The sequence below is a fragment of the Lissotriton vulgaris genome, chromosome 7 (genome assembly GCF_964263255.1).
Source record: "Lissotriton vulgaris chromosome 7, aLisVul1.2, whole genome shotgun sequence".
Taxonomy (NCBI): Eukaryota; Metazoa; Chordata; class Amphibia; order Caudata; family Salamandridae; genus Lissotriton; species Lissotriton vulgaris.
Window position 1 is genome coordinate 1,399,600,331 of NC_141695.1, and position 25,604 is coordinate 1,399,625,934.

General features: G+C 47.0%; 1 protein-coding gene across 1 annotated transcript in view; it reads right to left on the reverse strand.

Moving 5' to 3' along the window:
- Positions 1 to 25,604, reverse strand: part of LOC147705719 (sulfotransferase 1 family member D1-like) — a 319,319-nt gene that overhangs the window by 15,336 nt on the left and 278,379 nt on the right. Inside the window, exons 4-5 of the mRNA XM_086932152.1 lie at positions 12,577 to 12,674; positions 11,458 to 11,584 (exon numbers count right to left, since the gene is read on the reverse strand). Of these exons, the coding sequence (XP_086788278.1) occupies positions 11,458 to 11,584; positions 12,577 to 12,674 (225 nt within the window). The remainder of the gene's footprint in view (positions 1 to 11,457; positions 11,585 to 12,576; positions 12,675 to 25,604) is intronic.

The window sequence follows — 25,604 nt, forward strand, 5'->3', positions numbered from 1 at the left end:
ACACACACATATATATATTTTGAGAGAATTTAGGCCAATTGGCCTTTATGCACAACTTTATTTCATTTTCAGGTTGAACCTGAGACTTACATGGACTGTGCATGTATTAATGTGACAATTCGAACAATTGTATGAAATATGTCCGTGCATTTGCTTAAATTTAATTTGAAAGCATTGTTTTGTGTTTAAATTTTACACATCCGATCACAGTTATCTTATTTGTCTGAGACCGTTTTTTCACACAGTCTGTCTTTTACCTCATTTGTAGTTCACATGAAATGTAGTCTTGACTTAAAATGTAGTCCTACCTCAGTTTCCTTTACCACTTGGAGCACTGTTTTGTGTATAAAATGGTGATTGTGTTTATGTGTGGTTGGCTTTCGAAGAAGACCGTTTGGTCGAAACGCGTCGCCAATAAACGCAATTTTGAACACGGACCCTGGTGTGCGAGTCATTTGTGTGGTTCCTGGGAGGAAGAAACTCTGTTTGGGAGCCCTTTCAATCATATATATATATATATATATATATATATATATATATATATATATATATATATATATATATATACCGAATCTTGTCTCTGTTTCAGAAATGTATAGCAGTTCACTATTATCTACCACTAACTGAAAGGAGGTTGAACGCACAAACAAATATGAAAAATAGGCTATGTCCAGGTAAAATGACAAAACTGTGAAGAAAAAGGTAGGTTTTAAACAAAAGTCTGCCTGTTCCTGAAAGCTGGGAAGATGGTGATCTTAGCACTGCAAATCCTTTGTTGATGCTGTTTGCAGGGAAAAAACAGAAGCTTTCTTCGGCAACACTTTCTTCAGAACTTTGTAAAAAATCCCAAACTTTACTTGTAGTTCGGCTAATTTCACAGTTCCCTCGAGGGCAATCCACAAACCCTGTGTACCTTTAGAATCCTCATGAAGCATGTTTCGTGTGGATACCTTATAAGGAGAAAACGTTATGGGGGCCTAAGTGCAATCAACTCCAAAAAGCCAAAAAAAGGCTTAGCATGGGGGATGAGGGAGGCCTAGCAGTGAAGGGGTTAACCCATAAACTAATAAAAATCCAGTAATGAAAAAAAAAACAGTTTTATTTGTGATCGATAATTTGAATGTTTCAACAATACGTCTTGGACCCTTTGTTATATCTAAGTTTTCTACCTTACATCTTCCCTGTTTTTCTGCCTCTGCTGTTCAGCCAGTGTGAGTGGAATGTTAGTGTGAATGTGATGTCATTGGAATGTTTGGTATGCTGTGAGTGGACTGTCAGTTGGATCCTGGGCTGAGCAGCAGGAAGGATGCTCCTGGTGGGGCTTTGATTACATATATACTAGAAAACCTATCTAACCGTCTAAGAAGAATAAACTTATCATCTGTAATCTATCCAAGTCTTTTGGAAATCCTTACCAGGATGTAACATAAATTTGACGACGAGGTGGAATCAAAACTACGCGTGAGGACCTTCTTCAAGCTTCTTAAAGGTACTTTTATTCATGATTTTACTCAAAACGAATCTACTTAAGGATTTTACTCCCTCCCGGCCCACCAGTGTCCATATTTCACCGGACAGCCCATGGACAAGGCGTAGATTTCCTGTTACCTGCTTCTTCCTGCCTAAGTCCTACAGCCTACTTCAAACAGGACATATCCTTCCTGCTACCTGCTTCTGTTTACTACTTCCTACTAAAGTTGAACTGTATGCTACCTGCCTGTTGTGGAGACCCCTCCTGCTTCTTGGGACATCTGTCCCCAACCTGCTACTTACAACTTTACTGTTTCTGTGGCCAGGTGCGATGCCTTTCCACTACATGCCTGCCTGTGTTACCTGATGCCCACTGCAGCCTGCCTTTGTTGCCATCCTCCCTACTGTTAACTGTTGTGGACACTGCCGCATCTTTACTGTGGAGGAGCATTTCGTTTGCTGTTTGGCAGTGAACGGGTCTGGCATTGAATTCCGCAGTTTCACTCTGATGCTGCCCTGCCTGCTATATTTTTTTGTGATGGAGAGCGTTTCACTATGGTTCATGACTACAAACTGATGCGCTAAATTTGAGTGGGATTGTGGCAGTTTTAAGTCATTTCCTAATATGTTATGATTTGTTCTACTGCCATCGTTTTCCACACTTTATGCTCTTTGACTAACTTATGTGGTCCTACGTGGGAGTGTTTCATTTTTCAAAGTCTTTTTATTTTTTGGGTTTTTCGTTGCCTGAGAACTGCGCTTCACAGTGGCAGTTTAACAGTCATTACCTCCTCGTTAGTCTTCCTCGCCACATGACTAACATAGTGAGCTTCAGCTCCACACCAGAACCCTCCAAAGTAAAAAAGGCCTCCCATCCCCTCCCAATATGGCTGACCAGATCACCCCTGGCCTCTATAAGAGGCGGGCCGGCCCAACCAATAGCCTGTTTTTTTCGTTCTGCGCGATTCTCTCCAGAGGTGCTGTTCAGGTAAGATGGGCCTGCTCTAGCAGGTTCTTGGGTCTTTTTGGTTGGAGGTCCTGCTTTAGTGGACCCTGGGACCTGTACTTTGTATTACCCCCCCTCTTCCTTCCCCGGTCCTTAGGGCCGGTTAGGTTCCGCTTGAGCGTACCATGGGTCTACAGGGGGGGGGCAACCGGGGATATGGGGTGATGTTTTGCCTGTGCCTTATTCCCGGTCGTTTGTTATGGTCCACCCCCGGTTGCGGGCTCTGTTGGGGTGGCGCTTTCTTCTAGGCGCTATGTTTTAGCCATGGTGCGGTGCGGCCGCCGTTTTCCTTCTTGGTTCTAACGGTCGCCCGCTGGCCCTCCTTCAATTAATTGCGTGCTGTGGGCAGGTTCGCGGTAGTGCTAAGGGCCGCTGCGGTGAAATTTGGCCATTCTGCATTCAGCGATTTTCTCTCGAGGCATGCCTTACCTTCTGACTGTCCCGCTTTCGGTTTCCTGCTCGGTACGGGCTTTCCAAATAAACCTTCATGAATTCCCGTTTTTCATAACGTGGCGCAGGGCGGTTGCCGCTCTCCCCTTCAGCGGGGTTGCCAGTGCAGCTGCCCGTGGCTCTGTGCCGCACTGTGATTTGTCTGGGCTCGGCCTGCCCGTCGGGGCGGGGTTTGTTTGCTCCAGGTGCAGCTGATTATTTTCGCGTCTCTCAGCTGTTTTTGCCCTGTATAAATTTGGTGACGGTTCGGGGTGGTCCTCTGCGTTCCTCCACTTCCATTCTGTTTTTTGGTTTCGTCAGGGCACTTCTTGTGTGTTAGGAGCAGGGTACGGTCCCGGCTGGGGCGGTTGCTGACTCCCTGCCTGCTGCTGATCCTCTGTCTGCGCAGTCCATCCAGATGATGATTTAGTCTGCGGCGGCAGTGGCTTTTGCACAGCGTGATGAGGGCCAGGGCCCTTCCACTCCGAAGCGTCCACGTAGGGACCCCACTCCTGTCTCTGATGCTGAGGGGAAGGAGGAGGATCTTCATGGCCGCTACATCCAGGGTCAGGAACTTCGTGATGTTCTCTCACACATCAAGGGTAACTTGGCTTTCCCTCCTCCAGGGCGGAGAATCTCTTTGAGGATTTCTTCATCCAATATCAGCGTAAGGCTCTGGATTCCCTTCCTCTGCATTCCTCCATCAAGAAGCTTATCGAAGGGGAATGGTTGGATGCTGATAAGCAGTCTTTTCCCCGTTATCTGGCTAAGCGTTACGCTATTGAGGACTTCACTAAGGATTTCCCTCCGTCAGTGAAGGTGGACTCTTTGGTTGTGGGCCTGGCTTCTCATGGTTCTATCATCTCTGAGGACGCATCTCCTTCTGACCTCGTGGACAAGCGAGTAGAGGCAGCGGCTAAACGTTTTTATGCAGCTGCAAATTTCTCCATCAGGGCTTCTGCATATTTATTTTGCACGGTGCAATCCTTGTTGAAGGATTTCCAGTCCTTGGCTGAGCTCCTGGATCAGGGGGCTGATGTTGTTCCAACCCTGGCTTTGATGGAGCAACAGACGCGCCTTCTCTCGGACATCTCCTTTGACACCCTGGGTTCGGCTGCGCCATTGGAAGTCGGAGGCGGCCCAGAAGGTGTTACTGATGAAGATTCCTTTTTCTGAGGCAAAGTTGTTTGGGCCTCTGCTGGAGGAGATGATCAAGAAAACTGCAGAAGACCGCAAGCCGCTGGCTCCCATCAGGTCCTCTGGGGGCCGTTTTCCTGGTTTCCGGGTTTTCTCCACTTCATCCAGGGGTAAGGGCAGCACGCCCTTTTGAGAAAGGGTTCACGGCCGGGGCGCCCCGTTCTTCTCCAAATCCCGGCCTTAAGCTGCTGCTTCCCCTTTTACTTCCTCCCCAAAATCCTGACTGTCTGCCGGCGTCCCCCAGGGTGTTCCCTGTGGGGGGCCGTCTCCTCCATTTCATAACAGCCTGGGAGGAGTCTGTCTCAGATCTGTGGGCCCCTCGGATTGTGAGGCAGGGGTTTTCCATCACCTTCTCCTCCCCTCCTCCAGATTTGCCCTTGCCTTTCTCCATGGTCAAGAGACGAGCCTTGCTGGCCGGCATCCAGGACTTACTCTGCAAGAGGGCTATCCGGCCAGTCCTGCCTTCTCAAAGGGGTTCAAGCATTTATTCCATCCTGTTCCTGGTAAGGAAGGTTTCTGGGGATTTTCGGCCTGTGTTGGATTTAAAATGGTTGAATTCTTCCATTCCCCATACTAAATTCAAAATGATCTCTCTTCACGAAATATTCCTGCTTCTGGTCCAGGGAGAGGTGGTTGCATCTCTGGATCTCCTGGACGCCTACCTCCATGTGCCAGTCCATCCGGTTTCTCAGGCCTTCCTCCGGTTGTGCATTGGGGGCTCCCACTATCAGTTCCAGGTACTTCCTTTTGGCTTGTCACCTGCCCCAAGGGTGTTTACTAAGATCCTGGCTCCCCTGGTGGGTCTTCTTCACCGGGAGGGGATCAGGGTGTTTCCGTACCTGGACGATTGGCTAATTTCTGCCTCTTCTTTCTCCAAGGGGATGCTGCACGTCAGGAGGGTCTGCGAAGTTCTCTCTACCCACGGCTTCCTGATCAGCGAGCGGAAATCTCATCTGTCTCCCACTCAGGACTTGGTCTTCATTGGGGGTCGGTTGGACATGGTTCAGGGGAAGGTGTTCTTGCCTCTGGGTCACCGGGACACCTTGTGGCGGGATCTGGGGTCCCTTCTGGCTCGGGATTACGCTCCTGTCCGCCTTTGGTTGAGGGTTCAGGGTCTGATGTCAGCTACCATCAATGTTCTCCCTTGGGTTCGCCTCCACCTGTATCCCTTGGTCAATCATCTGCTCTCCCTCTGGGATCCCCGCTTGGAGGAATACGATTTCCTGGTCCTTGTCTCCCCTCTGATTCGTTCGGATCTGGGTTGGTGGTTGGTGGAGTCTCACCTCTCCGGGGGTGTTCCCTTTCTCATTTCCCCGTCCCGGATGGTCATGACCGATGCCTGTCTCCTTGGCTGGGGGGCGACCTTGGGCTCGGGGTCCGTTCAGGGTCATTGGGATCTCCTCCAGTCACGCTGCTCCTCCAACTTTCGGGAGTTGAAAGCGGTCCTCCTGGCTTGTCTGCACTTTGCTCCTCCTCTCCAGGGTCACCACATCTGCTGACTCGGGAACTGATGTCTTAGGCGGAATCGGCGGTCCTGTCTCTCCTGGCTGTCTATCTCCCAGGGCCCGACAATGTGGAGGCGGGTGGTTTGAGTCGAGTTTTTCCATCAATGTCCGTTCTCTCCCTCTCTCAAGATTCGCATGGACAAGGCCCTGGTGCTCCTGGTGGTTCCGGGCTGGGTTCGCCGCCCCTGCTTCCCTCTCGTGTGCGAGCTGGCGGTTCAGGCCTGCTGGTCGATGCCGGATCTTCCATTTCCGTTGCGGGGCCCTCCGCTCCCGGATTCGGTGTTGCGCCTGCTCCATCTTCAGGCCTGGCTCTTGAGTGGGTGACCTTGCTAGCTCGGGGATGTTCTTCGGGAGTGGTGGACTTACTACAAGGCTCTCGCCGGTCTTCCACTTTGTCATCTTATTCCCGTCACTGGTCTTCGTTCTCCCGTTGGTGCGGGCTCCAGGGTGCTGAGCCTTCCTCAGTGGATCCCTTGCAGGTATTGGACTTCCTCGCTGAGGGGTTTTCCTTGGGTTTGGCTCCCTCTACCCTGCGGGCCCAGTGGGCGGCCTTGCAGGCCTTCCACAGTCCGGACTTGGACGGGCTCGATTCCCTGGTGGCTCATTGCTCCGGAGTTGTTTTCTCCGTCGCCCTCTGGCGCTTTGCTTGTTTCCTCCTGGGATCTCCCCCTCGTGTTGCGGGCCATCCAGGGTCCCCCCTTTGAGCCCCTGGCCTCGGTTGCCCTGAGGTTTCTCACTTTTATAGTAATTTTCTTGGTGGCCATTGTGTCTGCCGGCCGGATGGGCGAGCTGAGGTTGTTCCTTCGCTCCCCCCCCCTCTTGCGGATTTTCCCTGATCGGCTGGTTTTCCGTCATGACCCTTGTTTCCTTCCCAAGGTTCCCTCTCTGGTGAACCGTTCTCGTAAGGTGTCCTTACCTTCTTTTCTTCCCGACACGACATTTTACCTGTCCTTGCTGGATGTCCGGCGTGCTGTTATGCTTTACCTTGAACGCACGTCTTCCCTTTCTCAGTGTGATAGTCTCTTCGTGACCTTTGGTCCCGTTCATTCTGGTCACAAGCCCTCGATTTCCACGTTGAGTCGTTGGCTTAAGCAGGATATCCTGCTTGCCTACGCTTCACTTAGGAGAAAGAAAGTACTTCCAAAAAGAGTTGATAAGGGACACTATAAAAAAGCCAGAAAACAAGCAGAGGAGTAAGGATAAGAAACGCGAGTTTAACAAGAAAGGTAGGATCGATCTTTAATATTGCAACCAATGATTGAAAGCGCATTGTTATAACCTTGCAATACATATGAATAAGGTAACTGATTGTGCTTCGTGGTATTTTTATTGTATTAGGTTGAGAAAAGATCAAGGTAACAAAATGTACCTTTTGAAGGAATGTTCACTATTCACAGTTGTGCACTGGGGAGAATAAATCTTAAGAACACAGTGATCTCAGTTGAAATTTGGTTAGACAACGCACTAGCACTTTAGGCACATAAGGATTGTGGGACTTTGTCCATGGAATAAATGAAAATGAAATATGACCTTAGAAAATGTAAATATATTATTGTTTTTAAAAGTAATATGAGAATGGATATGCTAAACAAAGGTCACAAATTACGATTACCATGCATTTACTTTAAGGTTGCACTGAGTATCGATGGGATCTGGTAGCACAGGGGTGTGGATCGCACAGGGGCTCTTTGTGTAATGACAAAATGACGTACTGTATGGGAGCATTCTTGTAAAAAACTGTTTTGTATCATTTTCCCAGCCCTGATGAAGCTGTTTGGTTTTTGTTAACCTCGGCGAAACTCGTTGGCTTGTGGGGATTGGAGTTGAAAAGAATAAAAGAGGACAAGAAATTCTTCAAGAGCCCTATTATTTGTTCTGTTGTTGCTATGATGTGAAGGACATTGTGAGATAAGAGGTGTGCTGTAATAATAGGCTAATACGCTTCACTGGGTGCGGATGTTCTGGTGGGGGTCCAGGGTCGTTCCACTAGGAGTGTGTCTGTATCCTGGGCCTCTTTCAAGGGTGGCTTCACTGAGGAGATTTGTAGGGCGGCGACTTGGTCGTCCCCACACATGTTCATGGAGCATTATCGGGTTGTTCTGGGTGGTTCTGATCCTGGGGGTTTTGCTGGGCCCATGTTGAGTGCTGGGGTGGACGCTCCTTGAATGGCCTTTTGTTTTTCTTTGATTCAGGTTTTTATCTTCCTGTTTCTTTGTTTTGTACTGAATAAACCTTTGTGATGGTTTTTCTATTTCACCGTGTGTTTTTTTTTTTCTTGTGGTCAATGAAGCCGTTTGGCTTGGGTATTTGATCACTATGTTAGTCATGTGGCGAGGAAGACTAACGAGGAGGTAATGCCCCGGTTACTTACCGGTAATCCTCATTACTCCGAGTATAGTCTTCCTCGCCACATGAGTTCCCTTCCTCCCTCCCTGTCTGGCTATTGGCTTCATTTGCTTGCTTGGTTGTTCAGGCTGTTGGTTGGGCCGGCCCGCCTCTTATAGAGGTCAGGGGTGATCTGGTCTGCCGTATTGGGAGGGGATGGGAGGCTTTTTTTACTTTGGAGGGTTCTGGTGTGGAGCTGAAGCTCACTATGTTAGTCATGTGGCGAGGAAGACTATACTCGTAGTAATGAGGAGAACCGGTAAGTAACCGGTGCATCTACAGCCTTTCAAAACTTCTCGAGCACATTTTGGGATTGTGAGCTCCTACTTTCATTATGCTGCTGCTGCTGCCTTTCATTCCTAGTGACGTCTGCAATCTTCGTGACGCTTCTAGCTCCCTCTGTCACGTCGCATCCTCCTGCAGCGTTAGAGGAGCCCTAACATGTTTTGAGCCGCCCGGTGCGCCGTCGCGCTGCGTGCCTTCATTTTCTCTGGCACCATCAGACCTTCTTAACCTTCAATTGTGCTGTCAACCACGTTTTCAAGATATTGGTAACCTCCTCACCTGTATGCCAAACACTAGCTGTTCTTGCTGCGTCCCAATATTGAAGTGTTTTCCAGCTTGTGATCGGCATTTCCTTGCCAGTTTGCTGCACCAGAATCTTCATTATCATCGCATCATAAGCATTTGGAATTTCATTAACCATGTAACACCACCATCTAGCGGGTATTTAACAGTACTGCACTTGTTCCAGGGAATTCTTCATACGGTAGTATTTGCCCCATCATGTCTTCGTGAGTCATCTGCCCACTAAATCCATGGCAAGGTACTGTTCAATTTTGTTTGAGCATCAGCTGCACACTATGACAACGGGGACTACTTTATTTGTTTTAATTCATTGTTTTGAAACTTTACTCCAACTTTAATATAAGGCTTATTCCAACTTTACAATTTTATTTCTGAAATTATACCCTACTACATTTTCTTTATGTACTGCCATATTGCCTATTCCATATTTATTTTATTTTGGCTCCCACTTTTACGGCGGCTTACAATTATGCATTTATGTTTCTGTATTATTAATGTATTTCTTGCTTGGCATGTAGGTTTTCATACGTTCTGCTGTCTGTACTTTGTTGTGGAACATTTTTCTTGTTCCTCAGATTCTTCATATGATGATACTTACTATGCATTTTTCATTTAGTGCGCAGGTTTTCATAAGTAGTCTAACTTGAGGCATGACTGAATTTCTTTGCAGTGTAGTTCAGTTTACCCAGATCGCATTTTCCTGAAGTTTCATACGTGGTCTAACTTGAGGCATGTCTGAACTTCTTTGCTGTGTAGTTCAGTTTACCCAGATCGCATTTTCCTGGAGCATTTTCTTTGTTCCTCTTATTCTTTACATGTGTACTTGATATTTACAGTTTAATTGTCAGATTGTACGCAGGTTTATTTATGTGGTCTAATTTGAGGTGTTACTGAATTTTCTTTGCTGTGTAGTTCAGTTTCCCAGATCGCACTTTCCCTGAATTTTTCACTTGTGGTCTAATTTTAGGTGTGACTGTACTCTTATCTTCGGTGTGGTACAGTTTACGCAGATCGAGACCTTTTCTACATGTCTTCCTTTTGGTTGATGTGTTAGGTGTACGCCACCTGTTTTCTTTCTTTACTTTCATTTCTTCCTTGTTTCCTTCTTTCTGTTGCTGTGTTCAGTGGTTCCATACTTCTAGCTAGCCTGGCCAGTTGGTGTAGTTGTGGTGGTCACACTCGTGCACTACTTCTTTGTTAGTCTTCGTGGGAATTTTACTTTTTGCTTATGTACATTTTCTTAGGTTGCTTTCAGTTCTTTTACTTTTTTCTTCCTTTTGAAACTTACTACTTCAATTTTTTCTCTGTTAAGGAAGGAGATGTGTGTCTTTTCTATTTTTGTATTCATTTAGTGCTGTAAAATTTGTCATACTGTTCTCACTTTGTACTTTATTACATTTTTTCTTTTCCTTTATTGCTTATGTTTACATCACATTTCACTTTGCTTATTTTTAGTATGTTTTTATACTTGTGTGCATTCACAAATTTCTACTGCAATTTCTTATTGATTATTCTGTGATGTCACTGTACCTTTGCTATTTACATTTGCTTTCTCTTTGTTCATTTTATAAAGAGGGAAGGTGTGTTATATCTAAGGTTTCTACCTTACATCTTCCCTGTTTCTCTGCCTCTGCTGTTCAGCCAGTGTGAGTGGAATGTTAGTGTGAATGTGATGTCATTGGAATGTTTGGTATGCTGTGAGTGGACTGTCAGTTGAATCCTGGGCTGAGCAGCAGAGAGGATGTTCCTGGTGGGGCTTTGATTACATATATACTGGAAAACCTATCTAACCATCTAAGAAGAATAAACGTATCATCTGTAACCTATTCAAGTCTTCTGGAATTCCTTACCAGGATGTAACACCCTTCCCTGTCACTGGCACTTTGCCCACTCACAGGGGCATATTTACAAGCTCCTATCATCACCACAACGTCACTTTTCAGGATGTTGAGGTGGCGATAGGGGCTTTCCCTTATTTACAAGGCAGAGTTCAGCCACTAAACATGGCTTAAAGCTGTCTTATAAATAAGGCACCCTTTAATGCTATACTTAGCGTGAAAGGGGAGGGCAATGGGTGTTGCTGTGGGCTTTCCACTGCAACACCCATTGATTTGTGACACAACCCCATATTTACAAGGATGGCATAAATTTGGGGCAGAGCGAAAATTAAGACAAGGGAAAACCTTGTCTTACCGTGGCAAATTTTTGCTGTTTCCATTTATGCTGTGCTGTGCAGCACACATGGAAACAGCAAAATGCCAATGATTGTTTATGTGCAGGAAGGCGTCCCTTCCTGCACACAAACAACCATTAAAAGAAATTATGTTTTGCAATTTCTATGTGTGCTGCATTGAGCTGAACACTTACAAAACACCATTTACAGATTGTTTATGAGCAGGAAGGGAGACCTACCTGCACATAAACAGTCTTCTCCTGCAACAGGACGCCCTTGCACAATCATGCAAGGGTGTCTGCATTGGCGCTAAGCAACTCATTTTTGCACCAGTGCAGTGGGAAATTGCTTGTAAATATGGTGCAGCCCTGTGTTTCTAAAGTGACAGAGCGTGTTTTAGCCTTCTTGGCTTAACAACACGCTTTGCCACTTTACCAATAAATATGCCCCACAGTTCTTTCAGTATTACCTAAAGAAGGGGAAAGCTGGTCACAGCAGTCACATGGAAGAATAAATACATTCTTGCAGAAATGTTTGGGATCATGGCTATTATAGGTCCCAGAGTTTTGAGATTTAGGAGCCACTTGAAGGCATTTTTGTCCTGATACACTGATCATGAGTTGCATAATATTATAGTCATGAGGTGGCACTTATGACTGGGGATGGGATGCACTGCCAGATAGCTCTAGAAGCTCCAGACTTACCTTCTCCAGCCATGTATTTCTCTAAGAAGTCGGCCCATGTGCCTGGGTCTGGATGCACCTTTGCCATCTGATAGAAGAAGTAATAGGAGACCGCCACGTCCTTGGCATTTCGGGCAACATAGATGATCTGGAAGAAGTGGAAACAAAATGTGTATCTGTGATAATTTATTAAATACCGGATTATGCTGTGTTTAATGCCCGTTATTTGGTAAATACTTCCTAGGGAAGGGTTGAACACTCACAAATCGTAACATTTAGACTTAATCTAGAAGATGCCAACACATGAGTGAAAGACTCAAAGTGAAATAGCCACATAGCAAAGAATTACCCTATGATTTCATGAGACACTGTAGTCCTAGAGATGATAGGCTTTTTTCCTCTGTGCTATCACTTAAGCCTATTCAGCCTTAGAATAAGAGGATCTATGCTACCGTTTGTCTAAATTCCTACAAGTAAATGGCTCAGTAAACCTATTCCAAAGCTAAGATCTGTACTTGTGTGCTAATCCTGAGCCTATCAAGTCATGGAGACAGCCAGGCTAGGACCAGTCACTTGACCCTATCCAGCCCAGTGAATACTTTGACCCATTGGTTGCAGGAGGTGCCCACCGGCACACATTTTTGGGACCGGCTCTTATATGTCTTCATCAAACTTTCACCAAGAGCAAGAGAAAGAAAAACACAAAAGGGAAAAAGAAGGAGGCAGGGAAAGTTGGAAAAACACAGACTAACTTGAAAGAGTGTGATAAAGGTTAATAAATAACTGGTGGTTGATGTAAGAGGCATGAAGTAGAATCAAGTCTACACAGCCTTGCTATTAGGCACAATATATGATAGCGCCGATCTTGGGCTACTGAGCCAAACTCTGGTCCCAGAACTTATTCCTTAATAAATTAAGCACTGATTAGTCCTACTGGTAACTGGCTCTGTATTCCTGGCCCACTCCCTTGACCCAAACTGAATTATTCTGTCCTGATTCCACCCAGTCTTAGAGGAGCAGGTGCCATATCCTCGTTTCAACTCCCACTTTTACCAGGCCCTAGAATCAGCTCAGCCCTGGAATTTACATCCTAACATTATCCTCTTCATCTTTCCTCTTTTTCACAATAAATCCAAGTACCTTGCAGTTGTTCTCCCAGAAAGTTGTGGGCAGCAGCTGGACAGGCAAATGGGTCTTCACAAACCTAGGGGATGGGGCTTTAGCCAAGAGCTCGGTTCCTGGAGAAAAAGAGATACAGTGTAAACTAGCAAAGTGTGTGATCGTAGTGTGGTTTCTGTTGAGTCTCTGTGCCCTGGATGTCCCACTTTGCAATCTCAGAAACAAGTTAGTGCATTTTTTTAGCATTCTATGCGTATGTCAAATGGATGCGGGGTGAAGGTAGTTTACCGTGAACTACAGTTTATCACAATTATGACAAGGGTATAATAATGATATTAATGGTATCCTACCTTCTGAAATCTATGTCCGCCCCATCTCTTACATCCAGCGTTTACCGACCTTTTTATCAGGAAAATGAGTCCTTTCTCTACCTAGCTATTCTTGTAGAGTATGTGTCTGTTTGTGTGTGCAAATATGCACGTGTTTTTGTGTGTATGTGTACAGCTGGCAATACTGGAATATTGTAAGTCTGGTTGACCTTGACAAACATCATTGAGAGAGGACCAAGTGCAGTGTATTTGCATGCAAGCTTGCTTGTATGTATGAGTGCAGATGTATGTATAGCCTAAATATTGTGTAATTTTTACAAATATGTGGTTACGTATAATAGTGGAAAGACTATGCTAATTAACCCTGGGCGGAGTTGGCGGAGTGGGGCTTTGCGGAGCTACGCGAAGTGGGCGAGAAACTACGCCCACCTCCGCACTCCGCGTAGCCCCACTCCTCAAACACCACTGGCCGCCAGCCCCGCCACCCGCCTCCCTCCCGCCCTCCCTAAATACTTTCAAATAAAGGAATCCAATAATTTAATAAGCATTTACCTTGTCCGCCGCTGCCCGCCGCGTCCCCGGGGCTCGTTATCTTCCGTCTTCCGTCTTCTTTAGTAATGCGCATGCGCGGTCGGCCGCGCATGCGCATTTTCTCTTGAAAATGCGCATGCGCGGCCTCTCGCGCATGCGCATTACTAAAGAAGACGGAAGACGGAAGATAACGAGCCCCGGGGACACGGCGGGCAGCGGCGGACAAGGTAAGTGCTTATTAAATTATTGGATTCCTTTATTTGAAAGTATTTAGGGAGGGCGGGAGGGAGGCGGGTGGCGGCCAGCTACGCTCCGTCTGCGGAGCGTGCGTAGTGCCGCCTGGCTACGCCAGCTCCGCAAAATGCGGAGTAGGCGGCACTACGCACACTCCGTGCACGGAGCGTAGCTGGCCGCCCACCCCTAATGCTAATACTTTCTAGTTACATGTTGCCATCCTTCCTTGTCACATTTTGGTTTGCGGTGAACTAGCTTCAATTTGACTCTCCACACCCCCTTATTCTATGTACAAAACACATAACTTTTATGTGTTTCTGATACTAATTGCTCTCCATACAGGATCAGCTTGTCTGAGCATGTCAGTAGAAGGCCGAGGTCAGTTGGCTGCAGGTTGAAGTTTCTGTAGATGTCTGCTATTTTGTTGTATAAGTGGTCCACTAGGGAGTCTCAAAGGGTTTGGGAGGCAGATAAACATGCTGCGGAGAAAAATGTAGCAGAAGTGCGAAGTCAGACCAATTGGTGATGCACCTTGGGTTGATCAGTGAGCAGGTAGGTCCCAGTCTCCTCTACCTTCTCAGAGTCCCAAGTTTAGGTCTTTGGCTAGTTGAGCAACTTTAGTACCTCTTACAAGTATTCAGGACTTGTGGACACCACTTTGCGGGTCTGGACTGGCTTAAGGCAGGATCAAAGTGCACTTTGAAGTTGTAGGAGCTTTTTGTGTCCCTATAGCTCTGTAACCCCCGTCAATCAATTCCGAACAGGACATCTTCCTCGGCGACCTCAACTTCCACCTTGACGACTAAATGACACCAACTCCGCTCACCTCCTTGAAAGCATGAGTAACATTGTACTGATGCAACTGGTAACTGGCCCCACACATTGTGTAGGACACACCTTCAGCCCAATCTTTACAGCAAGCGACAGAATCAAATTCAGCCACGCCACTGAACCCACCTGGACAGACCACAGCATCATCCAGTCTACCACCGTAGGCCTACCATGACCCACCAACTACTTACAGCCACAGATAGAACAAAATCATCAAGACCCAATGGACTACAGCCCTCAACACCACTAGACCATATGACACCAGCAACCTGGACCTAGCCATCCAAAACGTCTCCAAATTGATATCCAACTGTGCCGACAACATCTCCCACATGAGATTGGCCAGCAAAACCAGCAAAATACCAGCTGGTTCACCCCTGAATTTCTGACTTTCAAATGCGACTGGAGTAAAGTTGGTGCTCTAGTAGGAACTTCTCAGACATCACCATGTTCAAATCTTCCCTCAGAAAATACCAGCACCGCCTCAAAGAAGTCAAGGACGGCTTAACCATCTGCATCGAAGCAAACACCAATCACACAAGAGAACACTTCAGCATTGTTAGAGAAATCTCCTTCTCATCTGCCACTGAGACCACAATACGCCCTCCCAAGCCCTTTGAGACACCCTGGCGGACCACTTACACAACAAAATAGCAGACATCTACAGCAACTTCGACCTGCAGCCAACTGACCTCTGCCTTCTCCTGATATGCACAGACAACTTCCTCATCCACCTCTATGATTGGACGCCATTCACCACACCAATCACTGCAGCAATCACAACCTCCTTTCACTCTAAAACACCAACAAAGCCCTGGCCCCCCATGCATTCAATCCTGGACAGAAGGAAATAAACAGCACACTCACCAACAACCTCAACACATCCATCACCACTGCCACCTTCCTTGATGCCTGGAAACATGCAGAGGTTAAATCCCTCCTGAAGAAACCTTCTGCCAACACCAGCAACCTTAAGAATTACTGCCCTATCTTGCTGCTCTCCTTCCCAGCTGAGGTCCTGCAGAAAGCCATCAATTCCCAGCTCACAGATCACCTGGAAGGAAACAACCTTTTCAATGCCTCCCACAGCACCGAGACAGCCTTGATAGTTGCAACCGTTGACATCAAATCCATGTTCGATGGTGGCAAGACAGAAGTTCTGATCCTCCTTGACCTCTCAGTGGCCTTTGACACCATCTCCTAGCACACTCCCATTATCAGACTACATCACATCAACATCAAAGAAAACGCCCTCAAATGAATCACCTCTGTCCTCACAGGATGCAAAAAGAAAATCTGTCTACTGCCCTTCATTTCTGAACCCAAGAGAATTATCTGCGGTGTCCCCCAAAGATCCTCCCTCAGCCCCACCCTCTTAACTCCCTTTACCTCGATCCTCCCCAGAACCCTAAAATTCCTTTACCTGCTTTTACCTCTAATCACGCCTGAACCATAAAATCCCATTAGCACCCTTTACCTCTTTCCTCCTCTGAAGCCTCAAATCCCTATACCTTTTACCTTTTCCAGCCTCATACCTCCCTCATGCCTTTGACCTTTATCAGCCTCATAGCTCCTTTTACCTCTACTCACCTCTGGACCCTAACATCCTCTTACCTCCCTCTACTCCTAACTGTCCTTGAACCTTTTTTCTTTAGCCACCCACAAACAATAAAAAGCCCTCACTTTCCTTTACCTTTACCATCCTCTGGTCCCTAACAACCACTTACCTCTCTTTACCTCTACCTATCCCTAAATACTAAAGCCTCCTTAACTCCCTTTACCTCTACCTGTTCCAGAACCATATAAATTCCTTACCTACTTTTAACCCTACCCAACTCTGAACCCTAAAACCCCTTACCACCCTTTACCTCTTCTTTCCCATGCACCCTTTAACCCTCTTACCTTCTTTTAGCCATGCCCATCTTTCATCCCTGAAAAACACCTACTTTTACCTTTACCCGCCCGTAAACACCCTTTACCTCTACATTCCCAGAATCCTAAAAAAACCTTAAGCGGTACAAAAGGGGGTGGTGATGGACGGAGCATCTGAATCAATCAAACACTCACACCCAGTCAAAAGATCTGGGTTTAATCCATCCCCGTTCTTTAGCCCAGTCTGCCACCCCAGTTCAGACATGGCTATATGCAAATCAGTCTGACCCTGTGCCTCATGGGAACAGTCCAGCCCGAACTGCCAAGCCATGTCTTCCCTGGACCGGAAACAAGCTTCCGAGGACCGGTTTCTGGCATTCCAGCCATCTTCAGCCCGGCTTGCTTGAATCCAGTGGCAAAGTGAGCAAGGGACTCACGTCTGAGCAAACCCTGCCACACTTATGGCGGCCGAAAGCGGTACAAAAGGGGGTGGTGATGGACGGAGCATCTGAATCAATCAAACACTCACACCCAGTCAAAAGATCTGGGTTTAATCCATCACCGTTCTTTAGCCCACTCTGCCACCCCAGTTCAGACATGGCTATATGCAAATCAGTCTGACCCTGTGCCTCATGGGAACAGTCCAGCCTGAACTGCCAAGCCATGTCTTCCCTGAACCGGAAACAAGTTTCCGAGGACTGGTTTCTGGCATTCCAGCCGTCTTCAGCCCGGCTTGCTTGAATACAGTGGCAAAGTGAGCAAGGGACTCACGTCTGAGCATACCTTGCCACACTTATGGCGGCCAAAAGCGGTACAAAAGGGGGTGGTGATGGACGGAGCATCTGAATCAATCAAACACTCACACCCAGTCAAAAGATCTGGGTTTAATCCATCACCGTTTTTTAGCCCACTCTGCCACCCCAGTTCAGACATGGCTATATGCAAATCAGTCTGACCCTGTGCCTCATGGGAACAGTCCTCCCGAACTGCCAAGCCATGTCTTCCCTGGACCGGAAACAAGCTTCTGAAGACCGGTTTCTGGCATTCCAGCCGTCTTCAGCCCGGCTTGCTTGAATCCAGTGGCAAACCTTACCTCTACCCAAACCCGACCCCTAAAAACCCTTTAGCATACCTCTCCCTGCCCCAGGACCATTAGAAAATCCTTCCCCGACATAACCACCACCTGCCCCTGAACCCAAAGAGCTGCTCACCACCCCTTAACATCTGCCCACCCAATTCCGAAGCCTAAAAAACTCTTAAGTCCTTTGAAAACAACCAGACCCTAACCATTAGAAACCTTCAAAACCCCTTTATTACTACACATCCTGACCCTTACCTGTCTTTACCTCTATCCACCCTTGAAACCTAAAAAACTCTTACCTATCGTTACCTCTTCTTGTCCCTGAATCAAAAAAACCCTTACCTCCCTTTACCACTTCTCACCTCTAAACACTAAAACCTGCTGTAAGACACTGGGTTATTAGTTGAGGGGTATAAGCATCCACCTAAAGTAGTAATTACAATCCTTGCCAGGGTGAACTAGTAAAGTCAATAATTAAACTTGAGCTTAACCCCCTGGTGGCTAAGGTACAGAGATAATGGGCCTCACTTAGAGACACTGTTTTAAGTATTTATGCAGTACTAAAATGGTAATAAAGTTGAAATGTAAACCAATAAAATTCCCCAAATCAATTTGAAAAAATAGGGGAAAAGGTAATAAGCAAAGTGACACAACAATTATAAAAATTCAATAAAGGGAACCTGTGATATGAATTCATAACGTTTCAAATAGAAATAGCAACATGAAGCACAAAGTGTCAATGATAGTTGATGGTAGCGATAGCCTGGGACCTAGGTGCAATTTGGCACTGATTGTACAGGAGTACACTTCTAAAACCTCAGGGGAGGCACTTAGTGACTCATAGGGTGGCAGGCAGAACTCAGTCCAGGTCCAGTTGCCACTAATAAGCTGGTCAGCTTCTGGAAAGGCCTCTTGGAGCTTTTTCTTCAATGTGAATTGAACAGGAGGTCGACCTTATGGCCCTTTTAGTCAACTTTTTTGTCCTTGGTACAAAACGGAGAGCAGGTCCAAAGCTTTACAATTCCCCCCACCCCTCCCCCCCCCCGGGTCTGACAGCGGGTTCAGTCCATTTATTATCTTCCACAAGTCCAGAAGTGATATGAAATGGGTGCCTGGAGATGCCACATTTTTGCCTTGTACCAGTATTTGGGTAGGAATTACCCCATGGGATGCCCTAACCAATGGTGCATGGTTCCTGGGGGTAACCCTATCCACTTTGGACGTTTTTAAAATGTTCAAAGTCTTTGATCATACTAAACGTGGGTTCTGAGGGCTAGTGGTGTGCATGGAGATTAGAGTGTATTATGGTAATACCAGTGTCCTCCCACATCTAACAAGAAAATCTAGACAGAAGTCTGGTTAAATCAAAGATGAGTTTTCAGTAACCAGACAGTGGCTACACCCATAGTGGTTTGGCTTTCTGTGTCCCTCTTTTGATGTTCCCCCCAAATAATATATGTAAAACCTGCAAACCTGTCAAGCAGGATGTGATATTAGGCCCAATTTAAGGGAGGGCGATTCTTGTATGAGTAGGAACAGTCACATTTCACACATACATGTCAAGGAGAGATTTTTAACACTCTTCTGTCAGAATATAATCTTTTCAATTGCATGCCCAATCAACCATCACATTGCCCTGATATATAACCTACTTATAAGGACAGGGAATTAAGCTCTATCAAAAATCTTATATATGTTTTGGCATGTTTTCTGTCTTTCTTAAACAATTTTAAAATTATTTGAAATATTAGTAGTGACCATAATCCTTTTAATGCATAATTTAGGTTGTTTAATTTGGAGAAGGCTAGCCCAATAGTCTATAAGGACCCCTTAGTACTGAAGAAATAAAGCCAGGGTCTAACCTGAGGAAAGAATATTTCTGAGGATTTTCTGAGGAAATTGTTGCAGTCATGCTGCAGGGACGTTGAAGCTTGCCTTTGGTGGGACAGCACCGGTTACATTATTTTGGCAGCTTTTTTAACTACCTGTAAGGAAGTCAACTTAGCCCTTACAAAGAAAGGGAGAAGGGATGTGTGAGAACTGGGGTCACCAGTTCCCCGTGGGTAGCTTTGCGCGTGCAGGAAGGCACACGAAAGCTTAGGTGTAAAGTAACAGTGCAGCACACACACCCACTGAGACAGGAAATGCACACAATAACTGACACCACACCAGCTGGTCTGTTAAAATCAATACACTTTTATCTAGATCAAATTCAGGCTGGCAAATCATTCATGGCAAACAATTAAGCAATTCAGCATTAACTCAGTAGCGTATTTTATTGTAGTCAGATGTAAAACGGTTTCATGAGGACTCAGGCAACATTTTGTCATAAAAGCATGGGTAAATAATTAATTCAAGAATAACTCATTTAACATTTCATTAGGCAGTCTTCAGTAGTAACTTGGGACCTCAGTTGAATCAATAAAACAGGGTCTCATAAGCAATTGCCACAATAACCTCTGTGGCATCACCTCAGCATGGGCCTAAGCAAAGCCAATCAAACAGTATCTCATCAGCATTAACCATTCCCCTAGTCGGGGGTGAACTTAACTCACTAGCAGTCCCCAGTTGCCTAAGTAGTGTTCTGGCTCGGGTTAGGAGGGGCTCTCAGCCTCCTCCTAGCGGTCCTTCAGGCCCCCTTAATACAATGGGGCCAACAGGGCCCAATCACAGTTTTCAAAGGGGGGGGGCAGTCCCAGGCCCTCCATCTGCCCACCCGGGGTATTACCTCCTTCTTCAGCCCTCCCAGGGCCCTTGCGGCGGGGTACAGTCTGATGCAGGGGCAGGCGGGGGGCCCGCGCTCTCTTCAGAGCCCCTGCACCAGTATGGCAGACCTCCATGACGTCTCCCGCCCCAGGCAGCCCCTTGTGCCTCTCTCCAGTTGCGGTCCTGGCCTCCTTCGGCCTCTGGGGCCCAGGACCAATCCGGTGAGGCTGGTTACAGGGCGCACCTGTGGCCACCAATGGCAGCGCAGCCTGTGAGGGCGCGGTTGCAGGGCCCAATAGGAGCGCGGCGCTGGCAGAGTCTGTGACGACGCCCCCGTCACGTGATGCAGGTGGCAGCTTCAGGGCCTAGCCCGGCCTTCCCTGTACTATGGCGGCCCACTCTTGGCTCTGGGGGCCGCCGCAACGATGACAAGAGCAGCGGGGTCCTCTACAAGCAGGCGACAGTCCGTGGCGGTGTCGGCGGGGGCACAGAAGGCTTTCAGTGGCCCGAGGCAGCGCCAGCAATCCCCGGGCCGCCGCGGTGATGTTGGCAGCACCCAAATGAGACCCGGGCTGCAGAGGTGAGACAGGGAGAATAGCGCTTCAAAGGGGCCACAGCAGGGGTTCTGGCACAAGCGCTTTCAGGTACAGAGGGCCGCCGGGCCAATAGAGCGCTCAGGGTTGCACAGCGCTATGAGCACCACAGATTCTAGCGCCCCAGCAGTTCTTAGCGTCACAGCGCTTCCCAGGGCACAGCAGGGGGTCACTTGAAAAGCAGCCTCTGGCAGGACAGGCCACACAACGGTGTCAGGACAACACAAGGGGCACAGGTTGGACAGAGGAGCGCGTGGATGATACAGCGCTAGTACCTGGTTGATCCCCAGTAGTCCTTCTTGTCAATTGATTTTCTTCTTGGCTTTCGATGGTTTCTGCGCCCTTCTCAGGTGGTTCCTTCGGGGGAATAGGTGATAAGGGGGGGTTGAGTTGGGGGCTTAAGGTCAGGCTGGTTCCTGTAGATCACTGCAGCTGGGTCACTGGGTTCCCCCCATGCTGGGCCAGATCAGTGGGTTTGGTAGAGTCCCTTTCTCAACTTAGAAGGCAGTGCCTAGGCCCAGTCACTCCCACTGGTATAGGTTACTCCCCTAGGCTCTACCGCCTAAGACTCCAGTGTAGGTTCCCCCAGGTCCAGTGATGCCCCAACTGACAAAAAGGTTTCCCTCATTTTCTTAAATAATCCCAGATAAGGTGACCACTCTCTAAGGTGGCAAAGCAAGACCCCTCCCCTATTGCAGAAGGTTCCAGGAGCTTCCACAGTCTAAGCTATGGGCAGAAAAGGCAGGCTGGTGGTGCAACAGTATCGTAAGGTCCCAGCCAGCTCCTGGCTACTAGGGTGTTACTAAAAAGACCACTCCACAGTAGCAGGGGCCTGTGGCAGCCACTTTGGTAGGAGAGAGCACCTACACCTTAGCACTGATTAGCAATGGTAAGGCGCCAGAGACCTAGGTCCAACAAAAAAGGTGGTGGAAAAAACAAGGCAAGGGCGAAAAAACTGGGGTAAGACCACCCTAGGGCTGACAGGTCTAACAGGATGCTGAAGAGGGGTAAAAATTGTTTGATAGGAAATGCTCTAAGGCTCATACTACTCTGATGTTAGTTCTGCTCCAACTGGTGAGATACCAAGAGGCTGTTAGATTGGCCAGAGCCCACTTTACATTGGCAAGTAGGGTGCAGAAAAAGGAGCTTATAGAGGAAGCCTCGGATCAGTCCCTGTCTGCTTGTCACTCGGGAAATAGCACTGCTTTTTGGAAAGTGTTAAATCGGCCAATACTCACTGAGTTAGGAGTCCCTGATATGGTACAGTCCATTTCAGCACATGCATGGTTAAATCATTTTGAAGCCATTTATGCAGCTAATGAGGAGTGACCACCAGATGATCATAAGGAACCTACAAGAGGGTATGATCTTAATTTTGAGATCCAGGACGTCACAGAGGCTATTAAGGCATTTTGCTTCTGGCAAAGCACCTGCCCAGATGGGGCCCCTGGGGAAGTTTTTAACAGCTGGATTGAGCTAGGGCCTCCTGTTATAGCTCAGCACTGCAATGCGGCCTTAAGAGGGGTTTTACCCTGTCCTGGCAAAAGTCAGTTATAGTGCCGATTTTCAGGAAGGGTAATCGGTCAGATCCAGTCTGCTATTGGGCTATTTCTTTATTGGATGCCGAGGTAAAGATCATTGGATGGACAGTACTGAAGCGACTTACTGTTTGGGTGGAGAGAGGAAAGATTTTATCAGACATTCAATATGGTTTGGGCCAGGGCAGAGGACGATAAAGCAAAATCTGAATCTCCATCTGTTGATCTCTAAATTTACAGTGGCCAAGGGAGAATCAGTTCATTTGGCTTTGATAGACCTCAGAGCAGCCTTTGATACAGTGGATAGATCAAAACTTTGGCCTGTCCCGGGGGAATCGGGTTTGGAGACTTCTCTTGTGTCATTTTTGAAACATTTACATGCTAGCATGAAGGCCTCAGTTGGATATGGTCCATCGGGGGAAATCTTACCCAATGGTGATAGGTCCTAAAAGTGGAAAAATAAAGTCCTTTATGATTGATGGCCCTCTTATTGAAAACACAAAGGAATTCTGTTATCTTAGCATTTGGCTGGACAGTAAAATTAGTTGGGACTCTTTTTTTTAATTAAATAAATCTTTTTATTGAATTGTGATGCAACTTATATCCACTGCCAGCACAGGCAGTTTAATAAAGACGAGCAAAAAGATACAACAATACAGTATCAAATACATTCTTAGCGATCAGCGTGTACAGTACAAAGATTACATGAACGATATAGACATAGCACCATGATTACAATCACACACCATTGATACTAGTAACAGGGTCAATTGTGCACGTTAAACATCATCATCTGATAGCTGAATGGCAAGAAATTGTTTAAGCGGCCCCCAAATATCATTCGGTCTGGAGGTTACAGGCAGTTCTTCAGCATAAAGGTCTAAATTTTCTTTGCAATATACCATGTCGTTTATCCATCCCTCCAGTTTTGGCACCAATGCACTGTCCCACGTAAACAGAGTGAAGCGTTTTGCAAGCAATAGGTCAACTCTTACAAACCTGCCTGTAGTGCCCTTCAATTGGGGGAGGTAGTTTAACAGATAAACCAGGGGTGTACAGGGGAGTGTGATGCCAGTCATGGTTTAGATACGATAGAGCACCCCTTCCCAATTTTGGAACACCGGGTCACAGCACCAGTCAAGGTTTAAGAAATCAGCATGCAACTGCCTGCAGCACTTGCATTGATCCGAGTCTCTCAAAGGAAATTTTAAATGAATAATATGCAAATTCCCATATGGTGTGAGACGTCCTGTCAGCTGACACACACGCTCCCATTCCTCTACCATAATCTGATGGTCTAATATGTCATTCCACCTTGCAAGACTTTTATCTGGTTCTCTGACCGTTTCCTCCTGCACCGCCCTGTATAATTTATTTATCAGTTTTTTCCTAGTTGGTGTTACCAGCAGCAGTTGTAGGGACAGTAGTGTCGGCGGTTCATGTGGAAAATCAGGGTAATGGTCTTGCATAGCACGTTTAAGGTGATAACAAGTGTATTGAAATAAGGACGTGGGGTTCTGTATGTAGTCCAGATCACTCTGTGTAAGATAGCGCCCCTCCGGGTACCGGTCATGCATATGGGTAATGCCAGCTTGTTTTAACAATTTTAGAGGTCCCACCTCTTGGGTGACTGATAAAGTGGCATGATGGTCTAATGGCAGTGCAGGTGCATATAATGGTAATTTTTGTGCCCTATCGCCTATCCCCTGCCATGCGCCAATAGTCATATCAAGTGTGTTGATTTCCATTTTTGGTGTTTGCCTGTTAGAAACGGGTAGCGTGGTGCAGAGGAGGCGGGCCAAACTCCGGAGGAAATGCGAAAAGTATCCGCGCAGCAAACACAGGTGACACACAAGGCACACTACAAAAAGAGACTCCACACCAGGTTTGGTGAAAAACAGTATGGTATTGTACAATAAACACATCAAATTGGAATCACAGGTGCAGAAAAACTGTGCCAGCCAGCACTAGGTAATAATTCACATGGGACTATTTACAAGGCAGGGACAGTATGTGTATTGTAAAATAAACACATCAGAAGGGAATCACAGGTGCAGAAAACCTGTGCCAGACAGCACTAGGTAATAGTTCATATGGGACAATTTACAAGGCAGGGACTATTCACACCGGGCCGCTGCCAGCATCGTCACAAGGTACAAAGATTAATGTAAAACCGACAGGATTAAATGTGCCCCAGCCAGTACTTACTAGTAATATAATGAGGTTAGCAACACTGCTGTAACATCAGCCACATTAGCTCAGGCAGGAACATATGAGCATAATTTCACATCAGTATAAAACTTAGCAACCATGCCCTACGGATAAAAGCATTAGCACTAAATCAGTAAGCATAAACCAAGTGGTCCTACACAGGAAGCTTTGGGCATAAACACATTAGGTCAGGTGTCAATGCATTTTAGTCTGCATTATTCATTATCAGGAACATGAAGCCTCATAACGTGGCATGAAAGCATTAAACATGCACAGTGGCATCATCATATGCACTAGACGTCCTTGTGGGAATAAAAATGAAGCCTAAAATGAACACATCCAGTCAGACATAGGACATGTTATGCAATACGTCAGCATGGGTCAATGAAGCCTAAGATCAGCACGGCAGCACTAAGGAGAAAAGCCTTAGGCATGAATACACATCATCATGGCATCACAATAGTATGAGGCATAAACCTAACTCAGCCATGTAGGCCTTAGGGGGGGGAGCATTAGGCCTGAACCCTGAGCAACACATTTGTGTAAATAAATGCACTCCCCAACACGTTAGCAGTAGGCATGGGAGGAAGCCATTATTGCATAATCTCAACATCGCAGTGCACATGTGGTAACACCGTCAGCCCTTGCCTCATACGCTGCAAATGGGATTCTGGTTCCACTGCACAGTCACCAAAGTGCCTCTATATTCACGAATGCCCCAACATGGTGCAGCTGCCCACTGCAGGCGAGGCCAGCTGTGTAATCAGCACCGTGGGCGGGCACTGACAGTGTGCCCGACGCACCCCCAACCACCATGCCACTTCTAGGGGCATCGCTCTGGGTCTCTCTTTACTCAAGATGTGCCCCCACTACTAGAGCGGCCCATCTTCCCTCCTGCAGGACTGCTCGGGCGAATTTGTCACTGGCTGGAGCCCCCCTTCTCGGGGACTCAAAGGAGATATAGTGGGCCCCTTGTTGCCGCTGCCGCTTCGGAAGTGCAGCAGTGTTGCCCAGATCAGTGCGAGAGCTGGGGTCCCTTCTGTGTTACCAACAGAGGAGGCGGGCACTGGCAATGTACCCGATGCCCCGTCCACTAAGCATGGGCGAATTTTGCGAATCTGGC